This window comes from Hyaena hyaena, unplaced genomic scaffold, assembly GCF_003009895.1.
Source record: "Hyaena hyaena isolate Hyena2069 unplaced genomic scaffold, ASM300989v1 scaffold_729, whole genome shotgun sequence".
NCBI classification, from domain to species: domain Eukaryota; kingdom Metazoa; phylum Chordata; class Mammalia; order Carnivora; family Hyaenidae; genus Hyaena; species Hyaena hyaena.
Genome location: NW_024081361.1, coordinates 767,204 through 789,391, shown reverse-complemented (window position 1 = coordinate 789,391; position 22,188 = coordinate 767,204). Strand labels below are relative to the sequence as shown.

Here is a 22,188-nt window from a genome sequence, read left to right as displayed (position 1 = left end):
CCCCAATAAATAAACATTTTAAAAAATCATATTTTGGTTGTAAATGTAAAAGATAATTAATTCAAATTAATTCAAAGAAATTTTAAGGAAATAAAAATTTAAATAAAGGTTAGCTGCACTCTATAGGAAATTGATATAGAAATTAAATGGTCGTAGTCAGGTCTACTCCGAAAGATACTTTTTGATTGAAAAGTCTTCCATAATGATATAATTCTTATAAGCATGTTTGCATTCATAAACATAGAATCAAAACATCCATGGATGCAAAATAGGGTGTCAAAATCTCCAGCACTTGTCTGTGACATCCCGGTGGGTGGATTGATGAAGCAGTTGGAACTCTGCCTATAGCTTGGGAAGTCAGGGTGCAACTAAGGGAATTGAAGTCATCACCACGTAAGTATTCATCTGTTTTCTTTTGTATCTTCCATAAAATAATCATGCAGTGTAAGAACTTAATATATGTCTATTGAATGTTAGAGTCAGGACCTAAGTCTTACGAATAAAGAAATTAAACCTGCATCATTTTAATTTGGCACTTACTGAATACTTTACAAAAATGAGTTCTCACAGTTTTGAGAGTAATCAGAACAACATTGAGGTCCACCAAGATTTGGACGTCTGGAATATAATCACAGATCTTATCCAAAAATTGACTTTTTCTAGTTCATAAGATGAAATTTTTTATCCTGATGTTCCTTATTCACTGAACATTTCCTCTTCTTTTAAACATTGTTTTCTTTCTTTTAAAATTTGCTTCTATAGATATCCTCATTCTCCACTTGACAAGGTCATGGAAGATCTAGACGAAACCTTATTTGAAGAATTTGAGAACTACTCCTATATCCTGGAATATTACTCCTCAGAGTCTGATTTGGAGGAGAAGGCCAACCTGGGAGTTGTTCACTGGGTCTCCCTGGCATTGTACTGTTTATCATTTATTTTGGGCATTCCAGGAAATGCCATGGTTATTTGGTTCACAGGGTTCAAGTGGAAGAAGACAGTCACCGCTCTCTGGTTCCTCAATCTGGCTATCGCGGATTTCATTTTTCTTCTCTTTCTACCTCTATACATCTCCTATGTAGCCATGAATTTCCACTGGCCCTTTGGCATCTGGTTATGCAAGGCCAATTCCTTCATTGCCCAGTTGAACATGTTTGCTAGTGTTTTTTTCCTGACGGTGATCAGCCTGGACCGCTATATCCACTTAATCCATCCTGTCATATCTCATCGGCACCGAACCCTAAAGAACTCCCTTATAGTTATTATATTCATTTGGGTTTTGGCTTCTCTAATGGGTGGTCCTGCCCTATACTTCCGGGACACTCTGGAGTTCAATAACCACACTCTTTGCTATAACAATTTCCACGAACATGATCCTGACCTTACTTTCATGAGGCACCATGTTCTGACCTGGGTGAAATTTATTGTAGGGTACCTCTTCCCCTTGCTCGCAATGAGCATTTGCTACTTGTGTCTCATCTTCAAGGTAAAGAAGCGAAGCATCTTGGTCTCCAGTAAGCATTTCTGGACCATCCTAGCTGTGGTCATGGCCTTTTTGATTTGCTGGACTCCTTATCACCTGTTTAGCATTTGGGAGCTTACAATCCACCATAGTAGCTATTTCCACCAGGTGCTTCAGGCCGGCATCCCCCTCTCCACTGGCTTGGCATTCCTCAATAGTTGTTTGAACCCCATCCTTTACGTCCTAATTAGTAAGAAGTTCCAAACTCACTTTCGGGCCTCAGTTGCTGAGATACTAAAGCACACACTGCGGGAAGTCAGCTGTTCTAGTACAGTGAGTGAACAGCTCAGGAACTCTGAGACCAAGAACCTCTGTCTCCTGGAAACAGCTCAGTGAGTGGTTACTCTTCCACAAATCAGTACAAAGCTTTTGTGTGGGTTCCCTGACAAATGCTTTCAGATTATTTGGTTCCAAGGTATAGAACTAACAGTATCTTTTTGTTATTATTTTTAGTCAGTTTATTGGCATTACATTTTTGCGTGGGTATAAAACTTAGGAAAGATCTTCATTTTTCAGCCTGCGACTTTAATTATGTCATTTTTGCTACTTATACCATACTGTTGACACAGTATCAGCTATTTTTTTTTAATCTTAGTAATTTGGAAGTCCTAAATCTTCATATTAAATATATGCTTCACTCATTTCAAAAATGTTAAAATATGTGCTTAAGCTCACTTTAATTTTGCACAAGTAACCTATTAGACATATTTTAAAAATACAGCATGTACTTAATTTCTTTATTTTTTGAAATCTATGTACATACATTTATAAATTAAAGTAATAGTTTGTTATAGTAGTTTAAAACATTGTGAACTATGAATGCTTAGTGAAGTGTCCCAAAATCTAGTTGCTTAAAATCACAATTTATTATTATTATTATATCTCATAATTCTGAGTCAGAAATTCAAATAAAGCACAGCAACATGGTTCATCTCTCCACTTCACACGGTCTGGAGCTTCAGCTGGGCTGGGGGGACCCCAGTGGCTGAGGTTGGGAACAGCTTGTCTCCTCTGCCTTACTGTCTTTTCTTCCCTTCCTCTCTTCTCCTTTTTCTTCACAGCTCTTCCAGCATGGTACCTTGGGGGTAGTCAGCCTTCTTATATGGCACAGTTTAGGGCTCTAAGAAACCAAGGTGGACATCTAGTCCTCTTAAAGGCTATGTCTGACCCTTGACACAGTATCACATCCACTGTACTCTCTTGGTCAAAGTAGTCACCAGGCCGGTTCAGGTTCAAGGGGAGGTGACATAGACCCCACCTGCCAATGGGGATATGCTCCTATCCTTAATCCTTCATGTTATCAGTATAATTAACATTTTTGGAAAACTCTGGGTATATGCAAGTATGTATAAGATGGCTGTAAACATAAAACATTGACATCTAGATAGTAGACAGGCCAGCCCAATCTCAGAATGATTTCAGAAACAGAAAAGCATGTGGGACAGTGATATATTTCTACCTTTTATTCCTATAGCTGTATTGAAGTAGGCATCAGTACAAGACCAATAAAGTATGCCTTTAAGTCAGTGACCTTTTCGTGGTACAAATCCCATTGCATTTTAGACTGTAATGGTATTTTGCCTTCTATCCATTTATTCCTTAAGCAAACAGTTGAGCGTCCAAGGGGTATACAGACGCATGTGGTGCTTAACAGTTTAGAAAGTCTAGAGATTAAGCCTGCATGAAAACAATGCTAGAACAAAGTAGACGGTGGTAAGTGTCATAAGACAGCCAGAAAAATTGTAGATTGTTCAGAGAGGAAAGAAGACAGCACCCAGTTTAGAAGTGAATAAACATTGGGGTTTCTTGATTTTGGGGTTTCTTAGGGATCCTGATCCTGTCCCTTGTCTCTGCTGGTATCCTTGTCTCTTACGAACACAAACTCTGCTACTCACTGCAATTTGTAAAAGCATTCAATTTTCTGTAATCTCTTGACTTTATTTTGAAAACTGGGAGATGTATTATTTCTTGAATCAGAATCCTTTTTTATTTCATTTCTCAGCTTTTGGAAATACTAATCTCAGATCGTTATCGGCTCTATTCTTTACTGTTAGCCCACAAAACAATCAGATCTGGTTTTGTAAATTATTCTCCAAAAATGTGTGGGATAGCTCAGCATATCCCAAACTTCTGCCATTCCCACATTTTGTGGTTTCTGCCATACCCAGTATGGAGGGAAGGCAGGGAGAAAGGGGCTCATTGTCAGTGTGTGCCCCCTCTACCACTAGGGTTTAAGATATTCCACTTGCCCTCAAGCGAAAGGCCTTGATTTCCCAGGAACAGGCGGAAAGCTGGAGGATCGAAGACAAAGAGAACTCCATAGGCTCATCCTTAGTTTGAGCAAATGGAGAGATTCTCAAGGCTGCTGGAGAAAGAGGAAGGCTGAGAAGCAGGAAGGGGATTAAGCAACCGAGAGCAGAAGGGAATTAGGGAGCAGGTGATGCTTACCTGGTAAGCAGGAGCTTTCCAAGGGCCTATAAAAATATTTGAGATCTCTGGGTGCCTGGGTGGCTCAGTTGGCTAAGTGTCCAAGTCTTGGTTTAGGCTCAAGTCAAGATCTCCCAGTTTGTGGGTTTGAGCCCTGCATTAGGCTTTGTGCTGTCAGTGCAAGGCCTGCTTGGGATTTCTCTCTCTCTCTGTCCCTCCCTCTCTTTCTCAATAAATAAAAAACTTTTTAAAAAGTTGAGATCTTAAAAAATATTATTGGCTCTAGAATACAAAAAGAGAAACTTGAAAAGTCAAAAATAATAAATGCTTAATTACACATCTATAAAATACACCTTTATGGGGCACCTGGGTGGCTCAGTCGGTTAAGCATCCAACTTCAGCTCAGGTCATGATCTCACGGTTCGTGGGTTTGAGCCCCGCGTCGGGCTCTGTGCTGACAGCTAGCTCAGAGCCTGGAGCCTGCTTTAGATTCTGTGTCTCCCTCTCTCTCTGACCCTCCCCTGCTCACACTGTCTCTCTCTCTCTCTCAGAAATAAATAAAACATTAAAAAATTTTTTAATAAAATAAAATACACCTTTATATCAAATAAAATATTTCATAATTATATAAAAACATATTTAATATGGGATTTCAATATGTTTCAGTGTTTGATATGAAGAGTAGAGCTTCCAAAAAAGAAATATGCTTTAAAGAGGGTCTCAAAGTTCTTAGAAGGACACTGAATTCATTTGAGAATCAAATGAAAGTTTTGGGTTCTTTCCCTAGAACACGCTTTAAAAAAAAAAAAAAAAAGTAATCTCGGGGCACCTGAGTGGCTCAGTCAGTTAAATGGCTGACTTTGGCTCAGGTCGTGATCTCACAATTGTGAGCTCTGCCTCAGGCTCTGCTGACAGCTCAGAGCCTGGAGCCTGCTTTGGATTCCTTGCCTCCCTCTTTCTTTGCTTCTCCCCCACTCACACTCTGTCTCTGTCTCAAAAGTAAATCAACATTAAAAAAATTAAAAAAAAAAAAAAAATCTCTACACCCAGCATGGGGCTCGAACTCATGACCCCGCAATCAAGAGTTAAGTTGCATGTGAGACTGAGCTAGCCAGGAGTCCTTCCCTAGAAACATGCTTTTAAAATATCAGTGTTCTTAGATCCCAGCCTAAAAACTCTAGTTTTAGTAGCTTTAATAATCACTGATAGTGGGGATGTGACAGGAATCTGCTAATGGAGAGTAGCAACCAGGACAGAACTTCCCAGCAGAACAGGAGTTAATTTTTTATTCTCAGTTTGAGGGAAGATCCAAGAAGTAGCATTGGACCTGGGCCTGGGGACTCCAGGCCTCCTCCCCTAACAGTTAGAATCTCATTAGTGGGGCTTTCCAGGGGTCTAATGATTCGGAGCAGGGCTGAGTGACTAAAAGGACAGAGGCTGGAGGAAAGGACAGACACTGGTGCAATTAGGGAAGGAAGGGAGGGAGGGAGCTCAGGCCTCGTTGGCAGGACAGTAAATAATCCAGGCTCTCGGGGACTGAGGCAGAGACCCAATGAGACAGACCTGCCTCTTCAATGGAAAGAAGCTCTTGGAAGAGGGCAAGTCCCAGGGCTTATCTGGATTTGAAGTCAGGCTCGCTGTGTGACCTTGTGGCTAAATTAATTCAAATTTCTAGACCTGTTTCTCCCATCTTAAAATGGAGATGATAGTAGTAACTGCTACATAGGGTTGCTGTGGAAATTAAATGAGTTGATGCAGGCAAAGCACTTAGAAGGGTACTCAGCTCTATAAATAACTTGATCAATATTAGCTGGCATTAATCACTGCAGCTCTTGGCACCTTCTGACATAGTAACTGCTTAGTAAACATTAGATCGTTTCCTCTTGGATGAACACAAAAATCTCACAGGAAGCATAAGGGAGCTACACAGAGAATTCAAAAACAAGACAGTATATAAGTTCTATAAAAGTCTTTGTGCCCAGAGGCTGCAAGGGTCAAAAGGAGAATAAAAGATTTCTTGGAAGAGGAATTTGAAGTGCACCTTGAAGAATGACTACAATTTTAAAAAGTGCCAATGAGAAAAGAGGCTTTTTCAGGTAGATGACACATTAAGGGCAAATGTACAAAGGCTGGAAAACAGGCTGTGATCAGAAAAAAGAGAATAGTCCCATTTTGTAGGGATGAAAGGAGGATAGAAGCTTCACAAGTTGATGTCAGGCTTGGACAGCATCTTACATATGGGCATTGCTTTGGGGGATGAATTTGAGAAGTCCGTGGACATTTTCCTTTGATTTTTACTTACTGAAAGTTATGCAGGCCAGTGGCATTCCAAACAACAGATGGTCATTTGGGACATTTCTTGAATGCAACTATTATCATCCATACAGAGCATGTAATGAGAGAATGTGTTTAGCAGTCTCAATATCCATTTTAAATTTACCCTTATGTGATTTTATCTTCTCACTCTGCTTAATTGAAGATAGGCAGCAAGGGTCACACCGATGAAAGAGGATTAAATTGTCTAAAAGCAAAGATGAAGAACATTTTTCATGCTATTTCCAACACATTACCTGGCCAAGACGTGGGTTTCAGTTCCTCTCTCACTAGGTGAATCATTAGACAAGTCATCTCTCAGAATTCAGTTTTCTCATCTATAAATGGTAATAACAGTGTCTGCTTTGTTTATCTCATGGGCTTGCAATGGGGTTCAAAATGGACAATGTATATGAGGCATGTTATTTTTTTACTTTTTTTTTTTTACTTTAAGGACAAAAAATTGCCATTGCCAAATTGTATTTCTTTGGGGGAAAAGTACACCTCTATCCCCAAACACAACATTTTTGGTATTTGTATTTGTCCACAGCCTGTCTTTTCCTGATACGGAAAAAACTACAGCATTTTTCAATGTTGCTATATAGTCTCTGTTACTTTTTAATTATATCATTTATAAAGTATTTCATTGATTATATATGCCGTAAGTTACCCGTTTTCACTTACGTTAGGATTTTAATGGTCCTTTAATTCACATGCTTCCATCCACACCTTCTCCGGTCAGAGCTGTCTGCCTTTGCCATTCTGGCTTGGAAGCCTTCGAGGTCCTGCCCCCCATGGCCCTCACGGGAGCCTGACTGACTGAATGTACAACCTGGCCCCACCCCATCTGATACAACACAGATACTGCAAAACGCAGCCAGATTGATCCAGTTGCCTTTCTTTTTTTTTTTTTTTTTAATTTTTTTTTTAATGTTTTATTTATTTCTAGGAGAGAGAGAGAGACAGCACGAGCAGGGGAGGGTCAGAGAGAGAGGGAGTCACAGACTGAAACAGGCTCCAGGCTGTGAGCTGGCAGTCAGCACAGAGCCCAACGCGGGGCTCGAACCCACGAATCGCGAGATCATGACCCAAGCGAAAGTCGGACGCTTAACCGACTAAGCCACCCAGGCGCCCCTCCAGTTGCCTTTCAAATGTGTCTCCTATTCCTGCCTTGATCATCATTCTGCCTTTTACCCCCTCCTGGAATATTCATGTGTTCTTTGTGTTTTTCATTTTTTTACAAATTGCTGATCAAAGTCCATCCAGCTCAAGTCCCAACTTCTCCAAAAAACTTTCTCCAAGGGGCGCCTGGGTGGCTCAGTTGGTTGGGCGAGCCACTTTGACTCAGGTCGTGATCTCATGGTTCATGGGTTCGAGCCCCGTTTCGGACTCTGTGCTGAGAGCTAGCTCAGAGCCTGAAGCCTGTTTCGGATTCTGTGTCTCCCTCTCTCTCTGACCCTCCCCTGCCCATGCTGTCTCTCTCTCTCTCAAAAATAAATAAAACATTAAAAAAAGAAAACTTTCTTCAAGTTCTAGCCTTCTTGAAGCCTCTGAACTTTTGGATTACTTGCTTAATCACAAAATGACTAATTTTTAACAATTTTATGTGCTTGAGACAACTCCCTATTGTAGTTTTCTTAACTCTTCTTTTGTATTTTTATAGCATCTAACATGATACTGAATGAATCATTTTTAATTCCCACACTGTTCCCAGCCTTGTGCTAAGGATGCCAAACATGAAAAATAAGTATGCTCTGAGTTACTGTAATCACTTACAGGGCATCAAAAAAAAAAAAAAGGTGGCCTCTTTTATCTTATTTCTCCAAAGCCAGAAACAAGCAAACAAAAAAATCTCTCGTTTTCCTATGTATACATATGCTTTCTGAGCCCACTGGTTCAAAAACAGGTCATTCAGTACAGTGGCTCACATGAAATGTGAGCATTGCTTATACCAGCAGAAAACTGAAAGCAATCGAAAGCTCCAATAAACAGACTGGCTAAATAAGCTATGAGACAAAGGGTTATATAACTGCTAGAAAATGAGGAAGCTTTTACTGATACAGAATATTGAAGATACAATTTACAAGACATCCAAGTCTATTTCTGTGGACAAAGTAAAAGGCTCAGAACACTTTGTTATTGTAATGCTACAATTACTCTATGCGTATGCTTACATTAGTTCCGGAAAGATCTAAGAACTTGTTGACATTGACCAGTTGCTTTTACGGAGGTAAACAGGAGGCCTGGGGTTGGGGGGTAGGGAGACAGCCTTCACTGTATAACCTCTTGATTTTTGAACTATGCTACTGTATCATCTATTTCTTAAAATATAAAATTAAAAGATACCACTAAAAATATTTGAGGCTGTGAAGATTTTTAGTCATGTTTCATCATTTATCATTTTAAGATTTACGAGACAGTTGTGGTTTGACATTTCTAAATTTAACTCCTTTTACTTTTAACCCAATTTTTAATCATTAGTTTTTATCAATATTTTGCATTTTGGCTGAGCTCAATCCCTTTAACATACCAATGACTGTGAATGATTTGCAGCTACTTTTCACTAGTTGCTACATCTCGATCTTTCCATAGCAACATTTCCATAATCCCCAGGCTCTGGTTCTCCAGAAAACGAAGTGCACCGCCCTCTGCTGGCTCTCGGGACACTGACAAGTGCGAAATTTCTCAGGATGGTGGTGCATTGTGAAGGTGGTAGTCATCAATACATCAAAGTACCGATGAAATACACTTTCTTTCGAATTTAAACAATTTCCCACATGTAAAGTGATCTCCCATATAAAGAAAATCAAATTGAGAGGAAAATCAATTGGCAATTGTCCCAAATGTGCCAAATTGCCAGTTACACTGTCTGGTTTAGCTAGGAAAATTCTGACCTCAAGTCATTTCATCTCTGGTCTATGGGCGCCACAAAATTAAGACTTCCAGATGTCAGTAATTCCTAAACTCTTTCATAAAGACTACTGTAAACAAACAAAAAAGGCAAATGTTACATAAATTCCAAACTATGATGCAGCGGCTTCTAGTATTTGGCAATGCTTGACTTAGCGGTACTGCCTTCACCTCCGTGCTTACCTCCAGCATGACGTCAGTTATCAAAGTCCCCTCACCCAATAGGTTCTCAGTTTTCCAAATCCAAGTAAAATGTGCCACCTGGTCCCCACCTCTGCACCCAGGCTGGGCTTGTGAACCACAGCCTGAGAATTAGTTACCTAACGCCCTTCCCAAGACAGAATGCTACTCAATAATCATATTGCCAAAAACACTTACAAGCTCTCCCTTAACAGTAAATGAGGTGTTATTTTCAGCTTGCAACATCTGCCTTGACAAATGTTTGTAATTTGTCACAAATTTTGGGAACCCTTTATTTTTCTCCTCTGGGTTAGGTGTCCTTGAGTAACAAAGCACACCCCATCTCGTATTATATTTGCTTTCAAGCGGAATTTGTTAACCGTATGAAGTTTCAGTCTCAAGTAACCCCCAACTTGAAGATCCTAGGTGACAACAAATTACAGTAAAATCTTGGGCCACAAGTAATTCGTTCTGCAAGAGGAGCAAACATTTCTCATGAATTAAAAACATTTTTTTATTAATGTTTATTTTTGAGAGAGAGAGAGGGAGAGAGAACCCAAAGCAGGCCCCAGGCTCTGAGCTGTCAGCACAGAGCCCGATGTGGGGCTCGAACCCACAGACCGTGAGCTGAAGTTGGATGCTTAACCAACTGAGCCACCCAGGTACCCCTGCAGGTCTCATAAATTTTAATTTGATAAACAAGCAAGGCCTTGCAATACCAGTGGTACATGATACCTAATGCCAAATCAAAACTGAGCCAATGATTCTCCTCTTTCTTGCCGCGGGAATTGTGGGCGATTGTCTCACGTGCTCAGATGCCAGTCTCAGGCTGCGGTGTTTGGCAGAAGTCCATGATTTTCCAGAATGTTGGAATGTGCCCATAACCAGCACTAGTGTATTTTTTTTTTTAATCACTTCAAAGCACCTATGGACAGTCTTTTGTTTTTCCATACAACAGTAAACTTAGGAATGCCTTGCTTCGTTCTAGGTCAGGCTGCCTGCACATATAGACCTTTTCCTCTGCTGCTTTACTGCCAGTTACACTAAATACAGTATATGACAAGAGTTAATGCTGTACTATAGTCGTGGCACCTGGATGGCTCAGTGGGTTAAGCATCTGACTCTTGATTTCAGCTCAGGCCATGATCTAGTTCGTGAGTTCAAGTCCCCCACTGGGCTCCATGCTAACAGTTGGGAACCTGCTTGGGATTCTCCCTCTACTCCATTCAAAATAAAAAAACAAAATACTGTTGTCAACATTCATTAGTGATAGTGAAAGTCGTCCTATATATTAGCCCTCTTCTCTCATCTCCTTCACACCAGTCATGAGTTTTCAAAGGTTAAGTGCAGGTTTATTTTTCTTCAGATTTTGTACTTTATTAGTTTTGTAAACATTTTCAATGAATATTTTTGGGTTGACAAATCATCTGAGTTTCCAGTACTTCTTATGGGGAAATTCGCTTTGATATACAAGCACTTTGGGTCATGTTTCCAGAACGAATTATGCTCACAAACCAAGGTTTTACTATACTTCCAGTCATTTAAGTCATTGGTCCATCTCAACACTTAATTTCCTTTTCCCCAATGTTTCATTAAGTATTCCAGCAAACATTAAGATACTCCCAACATCCTCACTGAGCAAAACCAGCCTAGGTATTAACTTTGTTAACTCCCTGCAAAAAAACCCAAGGACTGAACCATTATAAACCTGCAAGGGTAAAAATCTAGTCAAAAATTTATCACTTTGTTTTAGAGAGAGCACCTGCACACATGCCCAAGCAGGGCAAAGCAGCAGAAAATCTTTATTCATGTTTATTTTTGAGAGAGAGCACATGTAAGCAGGGGAGGCGCAGAAAGAGGAAGGCAGAGGATCCAAAGGAGGTTCTATACGGAGAGCAGAGAGCCCTATGCGGGGCTCAGGAACATGAGTTCATGACCTGAACTGAAGTCAAACAACCAAAGTGAGCCACCCAGAGAATCTTAAGCAGGCTCCATGCTCAAACCCACAACCTTGGGATCACAACCTGAGCTGAAAAAGTTGGGCACTCACCCAACTAAGCCATCCAGGGACCCCTAGTCAAATTTATTTTTTTATTTCTGAGAGAGAGAGAGAGGCAGCGTGAGCAAGGGAGCATCAGAGAGAGAGGGAGACACAGAATCAAAAACAGGCTCCGGGCTCTGAGCTAGTTGTCAGCACAGAGCCCGATGCGGGGCTCAAACCCACAAACTGTGAGATCATGACCTGAGCAGAAGTCGGATGCCCAACCGACTGAGCCACCCAGGCGCCCCCCCAGTCAAATTTCTTAATCCAAAATTTCCACAAGTTGATAGGATTTCTTTTGAAAGCAAAGCAAATATGAAACTTGCAATAATATGGTAAAAGTGGTACCCTCATGCACGCACTGGGTACAGAAACTATACTAGGATTGAATCCATTTTGACTAATTTGGCTAAGTATCTAACAATGCTGACCCAGTTATATTATTTTTGAATTATACATCCATTGGATTTCTTCCCTCAAAATGGAAACAATATAAAACCCACCCCATGTAAGAGTCAAGACCCATGTAAGAGTCAAGAGTCAACGGTTGTCTTTCAAGCTTTTATTCAAGGGCGATTATCTACGACGTGTCTTAGATCTTATTAAAAGCAGCCACGTCCATTGACTGCACATAGTCCTCAAAAGCAGTGATCCGCTCCTCCAGCATATCTGTTCCGACTTTGTCATCTTCCACTACACACTGTATTTGAAGCTTTTTAATTCCATATCCCACTGGAACTAGTTTAGCTGAAAAGAACATGAGGAAAAAAACCTTAGAAAAGGACTGTTCATTGACAAAGGTTGTAATTATGAAAATACTAAAGGCAATTTTCAAAAAGTGAAGACTGAACTCACAAGAGCCCCAGACCAAGCCGTCTGCCTGAATGCTTCGGACACACTCCTCGAGTTTCGCCATATCTGTCTCGTCGTCCCAAGGTTTCACATCTAGTAAGATGGAAGACTTGGCAACAAGGGCAGGTTCTAAAAAGGGTACAAACAGCATTATTCAGGCACTCAATTATGCGAGCTTTTTCATTTCAGTAAAGACATTTTAAAAATCGTTATCTGTTTTCCAATGGGTCATCTCCTCAGCCAAACAAAACTACAGAATTCGTCTGTTTGTCACTCACATAACCACTTTCTGTCGTGCTAAGAAAGAGGTATTTAAGAGGTGTGACAGTTTCTTTCCCACAGAGGAATGCTACACCTGCCACCATAAGAGCAGCTGCAGACCAGTAGCTGTGGAAGTTTTATCAAGAGCCGCTTACATGTGCTCTAAAATACCGACCTATTCAACAAACGTGGAGGAAATTACTTTGGAGATCAAGCTTCAAATAAAATCACTCATATTATGAAATTAAAGCAGCACAAACTATGAAATGACCTACTTTTGGCTTTCTTGGACTCATACTGTGCCAGGCGTTCCTCTCTGAGCCGCTTTGCTTCTTCACTTTCCTGTAAAGAAAAATTAAATATATTTCACAAAGTTGGTTGCTCCTCAGCTTAAAAGCTAGGGACCATCACAACAAAGACCAGTCTCATCAGAAAAAAGCAAATCCATCACGAGCTCAGCCGAAAGATGGTGATTTGGTTTTATTCATCACATAAGCAGTGAGACTTTTTAAAAGTCAGGTAACAAAGTGGTGAAACCAGAATTCAAATCCAGGCAATTTCAGAGCCTATGATTAAGCTCACCAATACACATGTTAATAATTTATGTCATACCTCCTCGTCATCAGATCCAAAAAGATCGATGTCATCATCATCTTTACTATCTGCAGCTCCACTTCCCGTGGTATCTTCCACATTAGCAGGGCCATACTTGCCCAAAGCTTTCTTCACTCCTGGGAGGCTTGGGGGAAAAAAAAAATTTACGTTCAACCACGATTAGGTCGGTATGACGTTCGTTTTCAGGCAAAACACCAGAACTTATTTCCATCCTTATTTATCAATAGACCCCTTTTGCACCAAGAATTTACCCCTAACCATTCCCAGGTAAATATTTTTGAACGTTTTAACTCCTCACCCAACAGACATTAGTAGCATGTGAGACGTTATTACATTCAATACTCACTATGATTTACTCTTTCAGTATGAATATTTGAGATCTCATTAAGTATGCTCACTTCCATTCTTAGTGAACTGGAGTCCACTTCCCCAAACTTCCACCCTTGTTGGCAGTTTCAGAAGAATGGCCAAGTACTCAATGAATGAGCCACCCTCTCTCTCACCCCAGAGGGGGGGGCCCCCCAGGTCGGGCTCGAGGCACACTGTCTGGGCAGTGTGGGGAAAAGTTGAATGGCTGTTGTCCATGTTCTACCTGTTCTGTGAAAAAACGGAGGGCTTCAGTCTCTTGGCCTTCTCAAGTCACAAAGATATTTAGCTCACGACATCCCAACCAAACTAGTCTGGGTCCAATTCTGTCACGTGGAAATCCTGAGTCCAAGCTTAGAAAGCATTCTGCTCTTCAGATAAATACAAAGATAAGCTTACCTGGCCTTTTCCTTTTCGTAAGACTTGATGTGATTGTACCAACGTAGGGCATGATACAAGTCGGCAGGTGGGGGGCCAGAGACTGCTTCAAATACTGCCACATCCGCTTGGGACGGCACGTACCTGCCGAGAACACAAAAATAATTACACACGCCTGTAAAAGAAAACCACAAACGCTGGGAAATCAATGACAAACTCCACTCCGGTCAAACCCGTATTGCTGGGAACTGGCCCACTTGCTACCAGACAACCTGAGCTGACTCAGTTTTTCAGTAAACTCCTTAAGCTCAAGGACCACGTGCTTGGTCCTGCGCCCTGTCCTGAGAAGTCCCTGCTTACTTTGTGGACCTCGGACTGTAACCTCTGACCGAGACCTACAGGCTCACATTCACTAACCGAGTAAAGATGAGGAACAACCCGACCGAATCCCGCCAGGGGAAAGAAAGCACAGGTTTAACCCTTCACCCTTGCAGTCCCGCTGCTTTTCCCCTGGCGGCGGCAGAGGCCGCGCCACGTGGCCCGACCGCGGGTGCCGGGCCCCAGCCCGTCCTCACCCCTCGATGTAGCTCTTGTCCGCCAGGTAGTCGTTGAGCACCTGGAGGCCGGCGGGGGTTTTCAGGTCTCCAAAGCCCATGGCGTGGGCTGATCCGGAAACCGGGCAGCAGCGGAGGAAAACACGAGCGCAAGGTACACGTCCCTTGCGCTCTGAGGAAAAAGGGGCCGCGAGAGGCCGGAAAATGCCTTATATAGAGACGTAGGCGTTTCCCTCTGCCGCACGGGGCCGAAGGTTAAAGGTCAAAGTACGTTAATATCTTCATTCCTCAATGTAAAGCTCGGTGGCTCTGAATTGAACAGCCCACAAATTATTCGCTGGCCTTTGTGTTTAGAAATAAGTTAATACAAAAGGATGTTTCTTAAATTAGTACAGCCACGGCCCCGGAAGACTAAAGGAACCGCCCCTTGAGGCGCCGGAGATGACCGAAGACGCTCGGCCTCAGGCGCCTGACTACTTCCGGCGGAACTGCAGTTCCAAACTGTATCCCCTCCCGCTCCCGCCCCTTCGAAACTGCTCGCCCTTCGCCCCGCCTCTTGGCCAGCTGACGGAAATTGCCGAACTCAAGCCGAGCGGGACTGTCGAATCTGGGGTTTCTAGTCCCTCCTGGCTTCCCGTTCTCCGGGCCCGGCGGGCGAGGTTAGCCGAGGCCGCCATATTGAATAAGCAATCCGGTCTCTTTGAGGGGGTTGGTGCGGTGCAGACAGTTCCGCAGAGCGGCTTCGGCGGCTCCAGGGGGAAGGTGAGGTCGTGTTTGGGTGAGAAGGCTGAGGTGCCTTTTGCCATAGGAGTTGATTTCTTGACGGGACTGTTTCCTTTGGCCCAGGTGACTCATTCTACTCTTGTCCTTGACTGGGCGCCGTGTCCCACCCCGCCTCCGGAACCCCCGAGAGCCGGCAGGTGAGGGCTGGTAGCCCTGGTCTCTGGTCTTTTGGAGCGTAAAGCAGGTGGAGGAGTAGGAGGCCCTGGGAGCGCTGGTCCGGAGGCAGGCTTCTGGGTGACCTTCAGTCTGCAAGGGAAACGCAGGTCATTGCCCTTTGTGGAGCCGCGGCCGTTTTGTTCCCCGGGAGAGGACCTATGTAAAGTGACTTGGGCCTGTGCAGTGAGCCTTGTCCCCACCAGGTTATCCCATACTTGGGACAGTACCTTGTTTGGCCGCTATTGCCTTAGCAACCATCCACTCCTCGGGGGTGGGTTTAGTTGATTTCGCTTTTGTGCATTGAGTGCGGGGGGCGGAGGGTAACATTTTTCACTCCTTTCACTGGCGGAGAAACTGAAGAAAATGATATTTAAAAACTTCGCCCAAGGTCGCATTGCGAATAACATAGCTACGTTGCTTAAAAGTTCTTGGGATCTAATGCATGTACCGGGAGACCGTGGATGCGCCGCAGCTCTGCTCGAGGACGAGTGGAGGGCATTGCAAATGTAACGTGAATGAACTGTGTCTGATGAATAAACGTCAAGTTACTTCCTTACGGAATGTTCTTTTTTCCCACCGAATTGCGTGTGCATCTTAAGCAGGGTGTTGTTATAAGGCTGTCAGAGCACCTGCACTTTTTTAAATTCCAGCAAAGTAGAAGTTAAGTTTCGGCCAGAGATTAGAAATAGAATTCATTTAGCAAATAGTTATTGGGCATCTACTATAAACTAGAACCGAGTCCACGACGAATAAAATGGGTGATATGACTATGGAGTAGTTAGGAAGTTTAAGATAGGCCGATCAAGGAAACTCTCCTTGAAGAATGGTTTTTAAGCCCGAATTTGAAGGACAAGGAGAGGCCAGAAGGATCTGAAAGAATAGCATTTCAGTCTGAGGTCACAGCCTGTGGGAAGAGGGGAGAGAGAAGCTGTAGGAACAGTGTAGAAACCAGGAGACCTCTTGGGGGGCTTTTATAATAGTACAGGCAAGATGATGGTGGCTTCCAATAGAGTGGTGCCTTGGAGCGAGAGAGGTGCATGGATGCAGGATATGTGGTGGGGAACACATCGAATTGTTCCTGTACTAAAAGATGTCCGGTCTAGTTTTAGAAATGATTGGGATGATCAGCATTTTCCCATTTAGAGGCGATTATCTCCATTCCTACGTGATAAATACACGTAAAGTACATGTATAGATAATAGATAAATACGCGTAAAGTACATATTAAAGTTTGGTGAAACTGTGTCTCATTGGGGTTATGCACTATTCCATTCCATGGTGGGTTTTCAGGAGACAACCTATTTCTGGTTGATTTCCTAGCTAAAGCGGGCAATGGTTTTGTATTGAAGACAAAATAATAGTAAGAAAGTGTTGATATTGTTGTGTGAAATATTTATTATTGATTTTCAGTCTGTCATTACTCTTAATTCAGCAACTTCAGATTTACCTTTATATATCAGTAGATCTTAATGAAACAGATGCTACTCATTTTGGAACTTGATAAGATTATTTGATGGTTATTTTTTCAAGGGCTAGGTCTTCAGAAAAGGGAAATGACCAAATTGCACCATTCCTCTTCAAGAAGCTTAAAGTTTAGGTACTAAAATCAATTACCAAACCTACAGTTTAGTAGATGGAATAATAAAGCTATATACACAATGTGTGTGTATGGTACAGAGAGGAAGTACCAAGGAAGAGGACTTTGAAACTGATCTTCAGTGGCTTTCTGCCTATGTTGAATTTAGCTCTGATTGACATTTATTGAACTCCTACTAATAACACATAGATAGCCTAGCAAGTATTGTTTTCTTCCTGATCTATATACATTAAGCAGAAACTCTGATTTACCAAAAATCACTCACTGGTATGTGGTAGCCTTCATGTCTGCAAATTCAGTGTCACAAGTTCTGAATTAATGAATTTTGTGAATTAACTGAAGTCTGAATTACAAAATTTCTGTTATTCCTCTTCTGTAATATGTGAAACTTTACGCTTAAAACTCAAGTATACATACTATCTTCCACTCTGTTTACTTTTGAAAGTCATTGTGTTGATGCATTCTTTTTTTTTTTTTTTTTAAGCTTATTTGAGAGTGCTTGGGGGGGAGGGGGGGAGATTGAGAGAGAATCTCAAGCAGGCTCCATGCTGTCAGTGCAAAGCCCCAGGTAGGGCTGGATCCCACAAACCATGACATGACCTGAGTGGAAATCCGGAGTCGTTTGCTCAACCAACTGAGCCACCCAGGTGCCCCTACGTTGATGCATTCTGATCATGTAATTTTCCATTTTTAGAGGTTCCAAGTGAAAAATTATTCTTTTAATTATTTTTTAATGTTTATTTACTTTTGATAGAGACAGAGTGGGAGCTGAGGCAGGGTGGGGGGGGGAGGTTGCAGAGAGAGAGGGAGACACAGAATCCAAAGCAGGCTCTAGGCTCCAAGCTATCAGCACAGAGCCCGATGTAGGTCTTGAACCCACAAACCATGACATCATGACCTGAGCTAAAGTCCGGCGCTTAACTGACTGAGCCACCCAGGCGCCCCCCCCCCCAAGTGAAAAATTATAATTTAGATACGGAGTCCATTTAATCAAGTGAATAGACAAAATGTTCAGTTCTAAGCCCTTTATGATCAAGTGGATGGACGTTTCTGTTTGCTTATGTATATGTTTAATTGATGTTATTTATATAATTCACTCCCATTCTTTCAGTAATTCAACAAACGTTTATTATGGGAGACTCCTGTGCACTGCAGGATGTTTAGTAGTACCCTGGCCTCTACCCCCTAGATACCAGTAGCTTTCTGCCAGCTGTGACAACAGTGTGTACAGATACTGCCAAATGTTACCTGGGAAGCAAAACTGTACCTGGTTGAGAACCACTATTTTATTTATTTGTTTTTAAAATTTTATTTATTTTGAGAGAAAGAGTGTGAGTGGGGGAGGAGCAGAGAGAAGGAAAGAGAATCTTTAAGTTTATTTTGAGAGAGCACGAGCAAAGGAGGGGCAGAGAGGGAGGGAGAGAGATTCCCAAGCAAGCCCCATGCTGTCCGTGCGGAGCCCCACATGGGTCTCAAAGCCACAAACCATGAGGTCATCACCTGAGCCAAAACCAAGAGTCAGTTGCCCAACTGACTGAGCCACCCAGGCACCCTGAGAACCAATATTTTAAATTTTTTTTTTTAATGTTTTATTTATTTCTAGGAGAGAGAGAGAGAGAGAGAGACAGCGTGAGCGGGGATGGTCAGAGAGAGAGGGAGTCACAGACTGAAGCAGGCTCCAGGCTCTGAGCTGGCAGTCAGCACAGAGCCCGACGCGGGGCTCGAACCCACGAACCATGAGATCGTGACCTAAGCGAAAGTCGGACGCTTAACCGACTAAGCCACCCAGACGCCCCCTGAGAACCAATATTTTAGAGCTTACTGTGTATCAGCCTTGGAAATGGGCACTGACGATATAAAGATACGAGAAGTTCATTAATACAGTGAGGGTAGAACAGACATATAATTGCAAATCTGTAAAATAATTGTACTACTCAGCACAGAAAATGACACTCTAGATACGTTAGAGGCTTCGACATCTGAGCCAGCTCAGAATCTCATGAACATTTAGTAGATAACTGCATAGAACATGAAATGTTAGAATGAGTATTGATATGAAATGAAGGCAGAAACATAGGTATTTATTACATAGTATTAAGGATAAGCTCACTTATTCTTAAAATTTATATTACTATGTAGTAGTATTTTACGTTTGATTATTTGTTGATAGTTAAAAACAATAAAACTGCGGGGCGCCTGGATGGCTCAGTCGGTTAAGCGTCCGACTTCGGCTCAGGTCATGATCTTGCGGTTCGTGAGTTTGAGTCCCGCATTGGGCTCTGTGCTGACAGCTAGCTTACAGCCTGGAGCCTGTTTCAGATTCTGTATCTCCCTCTCTCTCTGACCCTCCCCTGCTCACACTGCCTCTCTCTCTCTCAGAAATAAATTAAAAAAAAAAAACTGCCCTTTACATAAATTTGTATACTAGCTACTCCTCAGCTCCTTGACATTGTACAAGTTAGTTATTCTCTCTCAAACTGAGTATTCTCATCTCTAGAATTTGAGGAAAACTATCAGGACTTGTGAATGTTCGATGAAATAATGTATGTAAAGTGCTAGAAAACTTATGAACTATTACCAAAAATTTTGTAATTAGGGTTTTATTTTTTCATATAACGTAACTTTCTTCTTCTTCTTTTTTTTTTTTTTTAGCAGCATGTTAAGGATACCTCTAAAAAGGGCCTTAATAGGCCTTTCTAAGTCTCATAAAGGATGTGGTGAGTATTTTTCTTTTTTTGCATTTGTGGGTACTATTTTTGCATTTACTATCTTTGTAAATTCATTGGTTTATGTGATGTTTCTTAAAAGACCCTAAACTCATAATTTGTTTTAAATAAACAGAAACAAATGACCCTAGTTGAATAGAATAATTTAAAAAATATACCTTTAAATAGTTTATAGAAGTTGTCATGGAATAAAAAGTAGTAGGAACTGTCTATCAGTGCCAAAATGGAAAAAGCTGTCCTGCTTTTGAAAAGTAGTATTCCCATGAACATACTTTAAGTGGCATTAAAAATTTCAACTTAAACTACCATTAAAAGTGGGCAGCCGTATTCTACCTTGGTATTCAGGACTGGAAAACCTTTTACTAATTCAGTAGTTTATAAGTTGGCATCTAGAGAAATAGAGGGGAATTGAATAAAATGAAAAATTTTAGGCTTGTAGGTTAGAGTTAATCCATCATCTTCTGCTATAATAAATCTAACTCTGTTAATTTATTTCTTATTTCCATATTTTTGATGGTCAGTTCGAACAACTACCACAGCAGCAAGCAACCTAATTGAGGTGTTTGTCGATGGTCAGTCTGTGATGGTGGAACCAGGAACTACCGTCCTCCAAGTAGGAATATGTTCTCATTCTTTACTTTTACATATGTTCTGTTTTCTTATATCAATTTATTTCTGTTATACTGTTTATTTACTTTTATAATTTTCCAGGTTCTTTGATAAATGTTCATAAAAGAACTATGGACAGTAAAATTATATGAAAATAAGTTGGATTTAAAATCTTGGCATTTCAAAGTGAGCCATCATTTATCTATTTCTGATTTTCCTAGTGAATTATGGTAGTTATTTTGTTTCACTTCTGCCTTCCAAGTAAATACCCATTAGAAATTTGAAGTTACCAAAAATAAATTATAAGTTAATATAGTTAAATTTGGGGAAAAGATAATCTTTGCTTGTTGTGAACTGCTTGATGCTTTTCATTTCATGTGATTTTTCTATTTTTAGTAATATTTTTAAGAATGTGTCCTACAAAGCAGGTAAATAAATGAAATGTGTTACATTCTTGAATTCGTGCTCTAAATGTATAATTTCTCCAGATTCCTTGAGAACTAACAAAGTTGGTTTTGAAGAAGTAATACTTTCATTCTGTCTGCCAAGTTATCAAGACCTAAATGCTCTTTATTAATTTAGCAGTGCCAGGCATAGACATGTAAACAATAAATATATAACAGAGTATATGTTCAAGGTACAGTGGAGAATATTTTTGCTAGATATGTAGGAAGTGATGGAGATGTTAGGGATATCTCCAGTGATCCCTGAGGAGATTTTTAAAGGTTAAGTGTTTATATTTGGGCAAAGAAGCTTTAGTTTGCTCTTGTTGGAACAAAGGTATATATAGTAGATGAGATAACAGGAAATCAAATTACTCTAATAAAGAGATTCAATAATGAAAGAAGAGATATGTGATGATACTAAAAGAGCTTATAGTTGGACCTATCAACAGTTTTCATGGCAATTAAGTACTTGACAGTGATTGTAGAGGATGTTGGTTTGGAGAATAATAACACCTGTGTGAAAGACGAGGGACGAGTATCTTGTGTTAGTAGAATGAAAATGAAAGGCCTAAAATAGTGGCAGTGGGAATGAAAATAAGAGGATAGATTCAGGGAGAGTGAATTGTAGATAGACTGGCCTTTAGGCACAATGAAGAACAGGAAAATTTTTGTGGTTTCTGGCTTTGTTAGCTTATTTGGAGATGTATCATAGGGGACAAAGAGATTGAATTTTAACTGTCCATAGAGCATATCCATGCACAGGACTATTTAAGTCTAAAACTTGGAGAAGTGGTAGACTGTCAGGGCTCCAGATGAGGGTTTGGGTATAATCATTTGGAATGTGAACTAGTATGAAGGTTGGGACAAGATCTTGCTTGTACTAGACCCACTGCATCTAGTACATGGGAAGTCCAAGTGTGAAGCCGCAGGGACAGAATTCGAAGGGGTGTCTTTGTGGACAGTGATTCAGAGTGAAAATGAAGAGTCAGACCTTTAGCACAATCTGAGGTTTGTTTATTCAGTTACTTCTACATAAGGTGTAGGCCTCTGCTGAGGCCTCAGATGAGGCTTCAGAGCAGATAGGAGCAGGAATCAAGAGCAAAAGAGGAAGGAAATCTCTTTAGAGAGGAAGAATGAATAAAGATACAGATATTTATTGACAGGAGAAATAAGGCAGGTGGTTATAGCCTATTTTTTTTCCTTGCTGTTTTAGGCAAGACAAGGATGAGGTCAGATTATTCTAATGCAAGAATTTTTTACCTTGTCTTCTAGGCTTGTGAGAAGGTTGGCATGCAGATCCCTCGATTCTGTTATCATGAAAGATTGTCTGTTGCTGGAAATTGCAGGATGTGCCTTGTTGAAATTGAGAAAGCTCCTAAGGTACTTGATACCTAAAATTCCACACCATGCTGTAGAAGGTTGAAAACTTTAAATCTTGCAGCGAACTTAATT

General features: G+C 41.2%; 3 protein-coding genes and 2 non-coding genes across 7 annotated transcripts in view; 2 read left to right on the top strand and 3 right to left on the bottom strand.

The window, feature by feature from the left end:
* The window catches only part of GPR1 (G protein-coupled receptor 1), a 44,221-nt gene extending 41,778 nt beyond the window's left edge, over positions 1 to 2,443 (top strand). For both annotated transcript variants that reach the window (XM_039218004.1, XM_039218005.1), the window contains one exon: positions 763 to 2,443. In XM_039218004.1, coding sequence (XP_039073935.1) covers positions 791 to 1,858 — 1,068 coding nt within the window. In that variant the 5' untranslated portion in view covers positions 763 to 790 and the 3' untranslated portion in view covers positions 1,859 to 2,443. The remainder of the gene's footprint in view (positions 1 to 762) is intronic.
* A 9,497-nt stretch (positions 2,444 to 11,940) lies between these two features.
* Positions 11,941 to 14,623, bottom strand: EEF1B2 (eukaryotic translation elongation factor 1 beta 2). Its single transcript, XM_039218006.1, has 6 exons — positions 14,441 to 14,623; positions 13,887 to 14,009; positions 13,119 to 13,245; positions 12,782 to 12,848; positions 12,249 to 12,374; positions 11,941 to 12,140 (listed from the first exon to the last, which is right to left on the bottom strand). Exons 1-6 carry the CDS (start codon positions 14,518 to 14,520, stop codon positions 11,986 to 11,988), a joined length of 678 nt encoding a protein of 225 aa, XP_039073937.1. The 5' UTR covers positions 14,521 to 14,623; the 3' UTR covers positions 11,941 to 11,985.
* Positions 12,507 to 12,640, bottom strand: LOC120220833. The gene has a single exon (XR_005525670.1). It is a non-coding gene; the product is annotated as a small nucleolar RNA SNORA41 (small nucleolar RNA).
* Positions 12,927 to 13,005, bottom strand: LOC120220832. Its single transcript, XR_005525669.1, has one exon. It is a non-coding gene; the product is annotated as a small nucleolar RNA SNORD51 (small nucleolar RNA).
* Positions 14,624 to 15,072: 449 nt separating the features above from the next.
* NDUFS1 (NADH:ubiquinone oxidoreductase core subunit S1) overlaps positions 15,073 to 22,188 on the top strand; it is a 29,694-nt gene continuing 22,578 nt past the window's right edge. Inside the window, exons 1-4 of one of the 2 annotated variants that reach the window (XM_039218002.1) lie at positions 15,073 to 15,181; positions 19,611 to 19,672; positions 20,203 to 20,294; positions 22,009 to 22,116. In XM_039218002.1, the coding sequence (XP_039073933.1) occupies positions 19,612 to 19,672; positions 20,203 to 20,294; positions 22,009 to 22,116 (261 nt within the window). In that variant the 5' untranslated portion in view covers positions 15,073 to 15,181; position 19,611. Of the gene's footprint in view, positions 15,182 to 19,607; positions 19,673 to 20,202; positions 20,295 to 22,008; positions 22,117 to 22,188 lie in introns of both variants that reach the window. The other variant, XM_039218001.1, reaches the window with a different exon arrangement.

Excerpts from the sequence above, each read along its gene's own strand:
- EEF1B2 (XM_039218006.1), bottom strand. The coding sequence starts at position 14,520 with ATGGGCTTTGGAGACCTGAAAACCCCCGCCGGCCTCCAGGTGCTCAAC. Across the intron at positions 14,010-14,440 it reads GACAAGAGCTACATCGAGGG|GTACGTGCCGTCCCAAGCGG; the intron begins GTGAGGACGGGC and ends TGTTCTCGGCAG. Across the intron at positions 12,375-12,781 it reads TGAGTCCAAGAAAGCCAAAA|AACCTGCCCTTGTTGCCAAG; the intron begins GTAGGTCATTTC and ends TACCCTTTTTAG.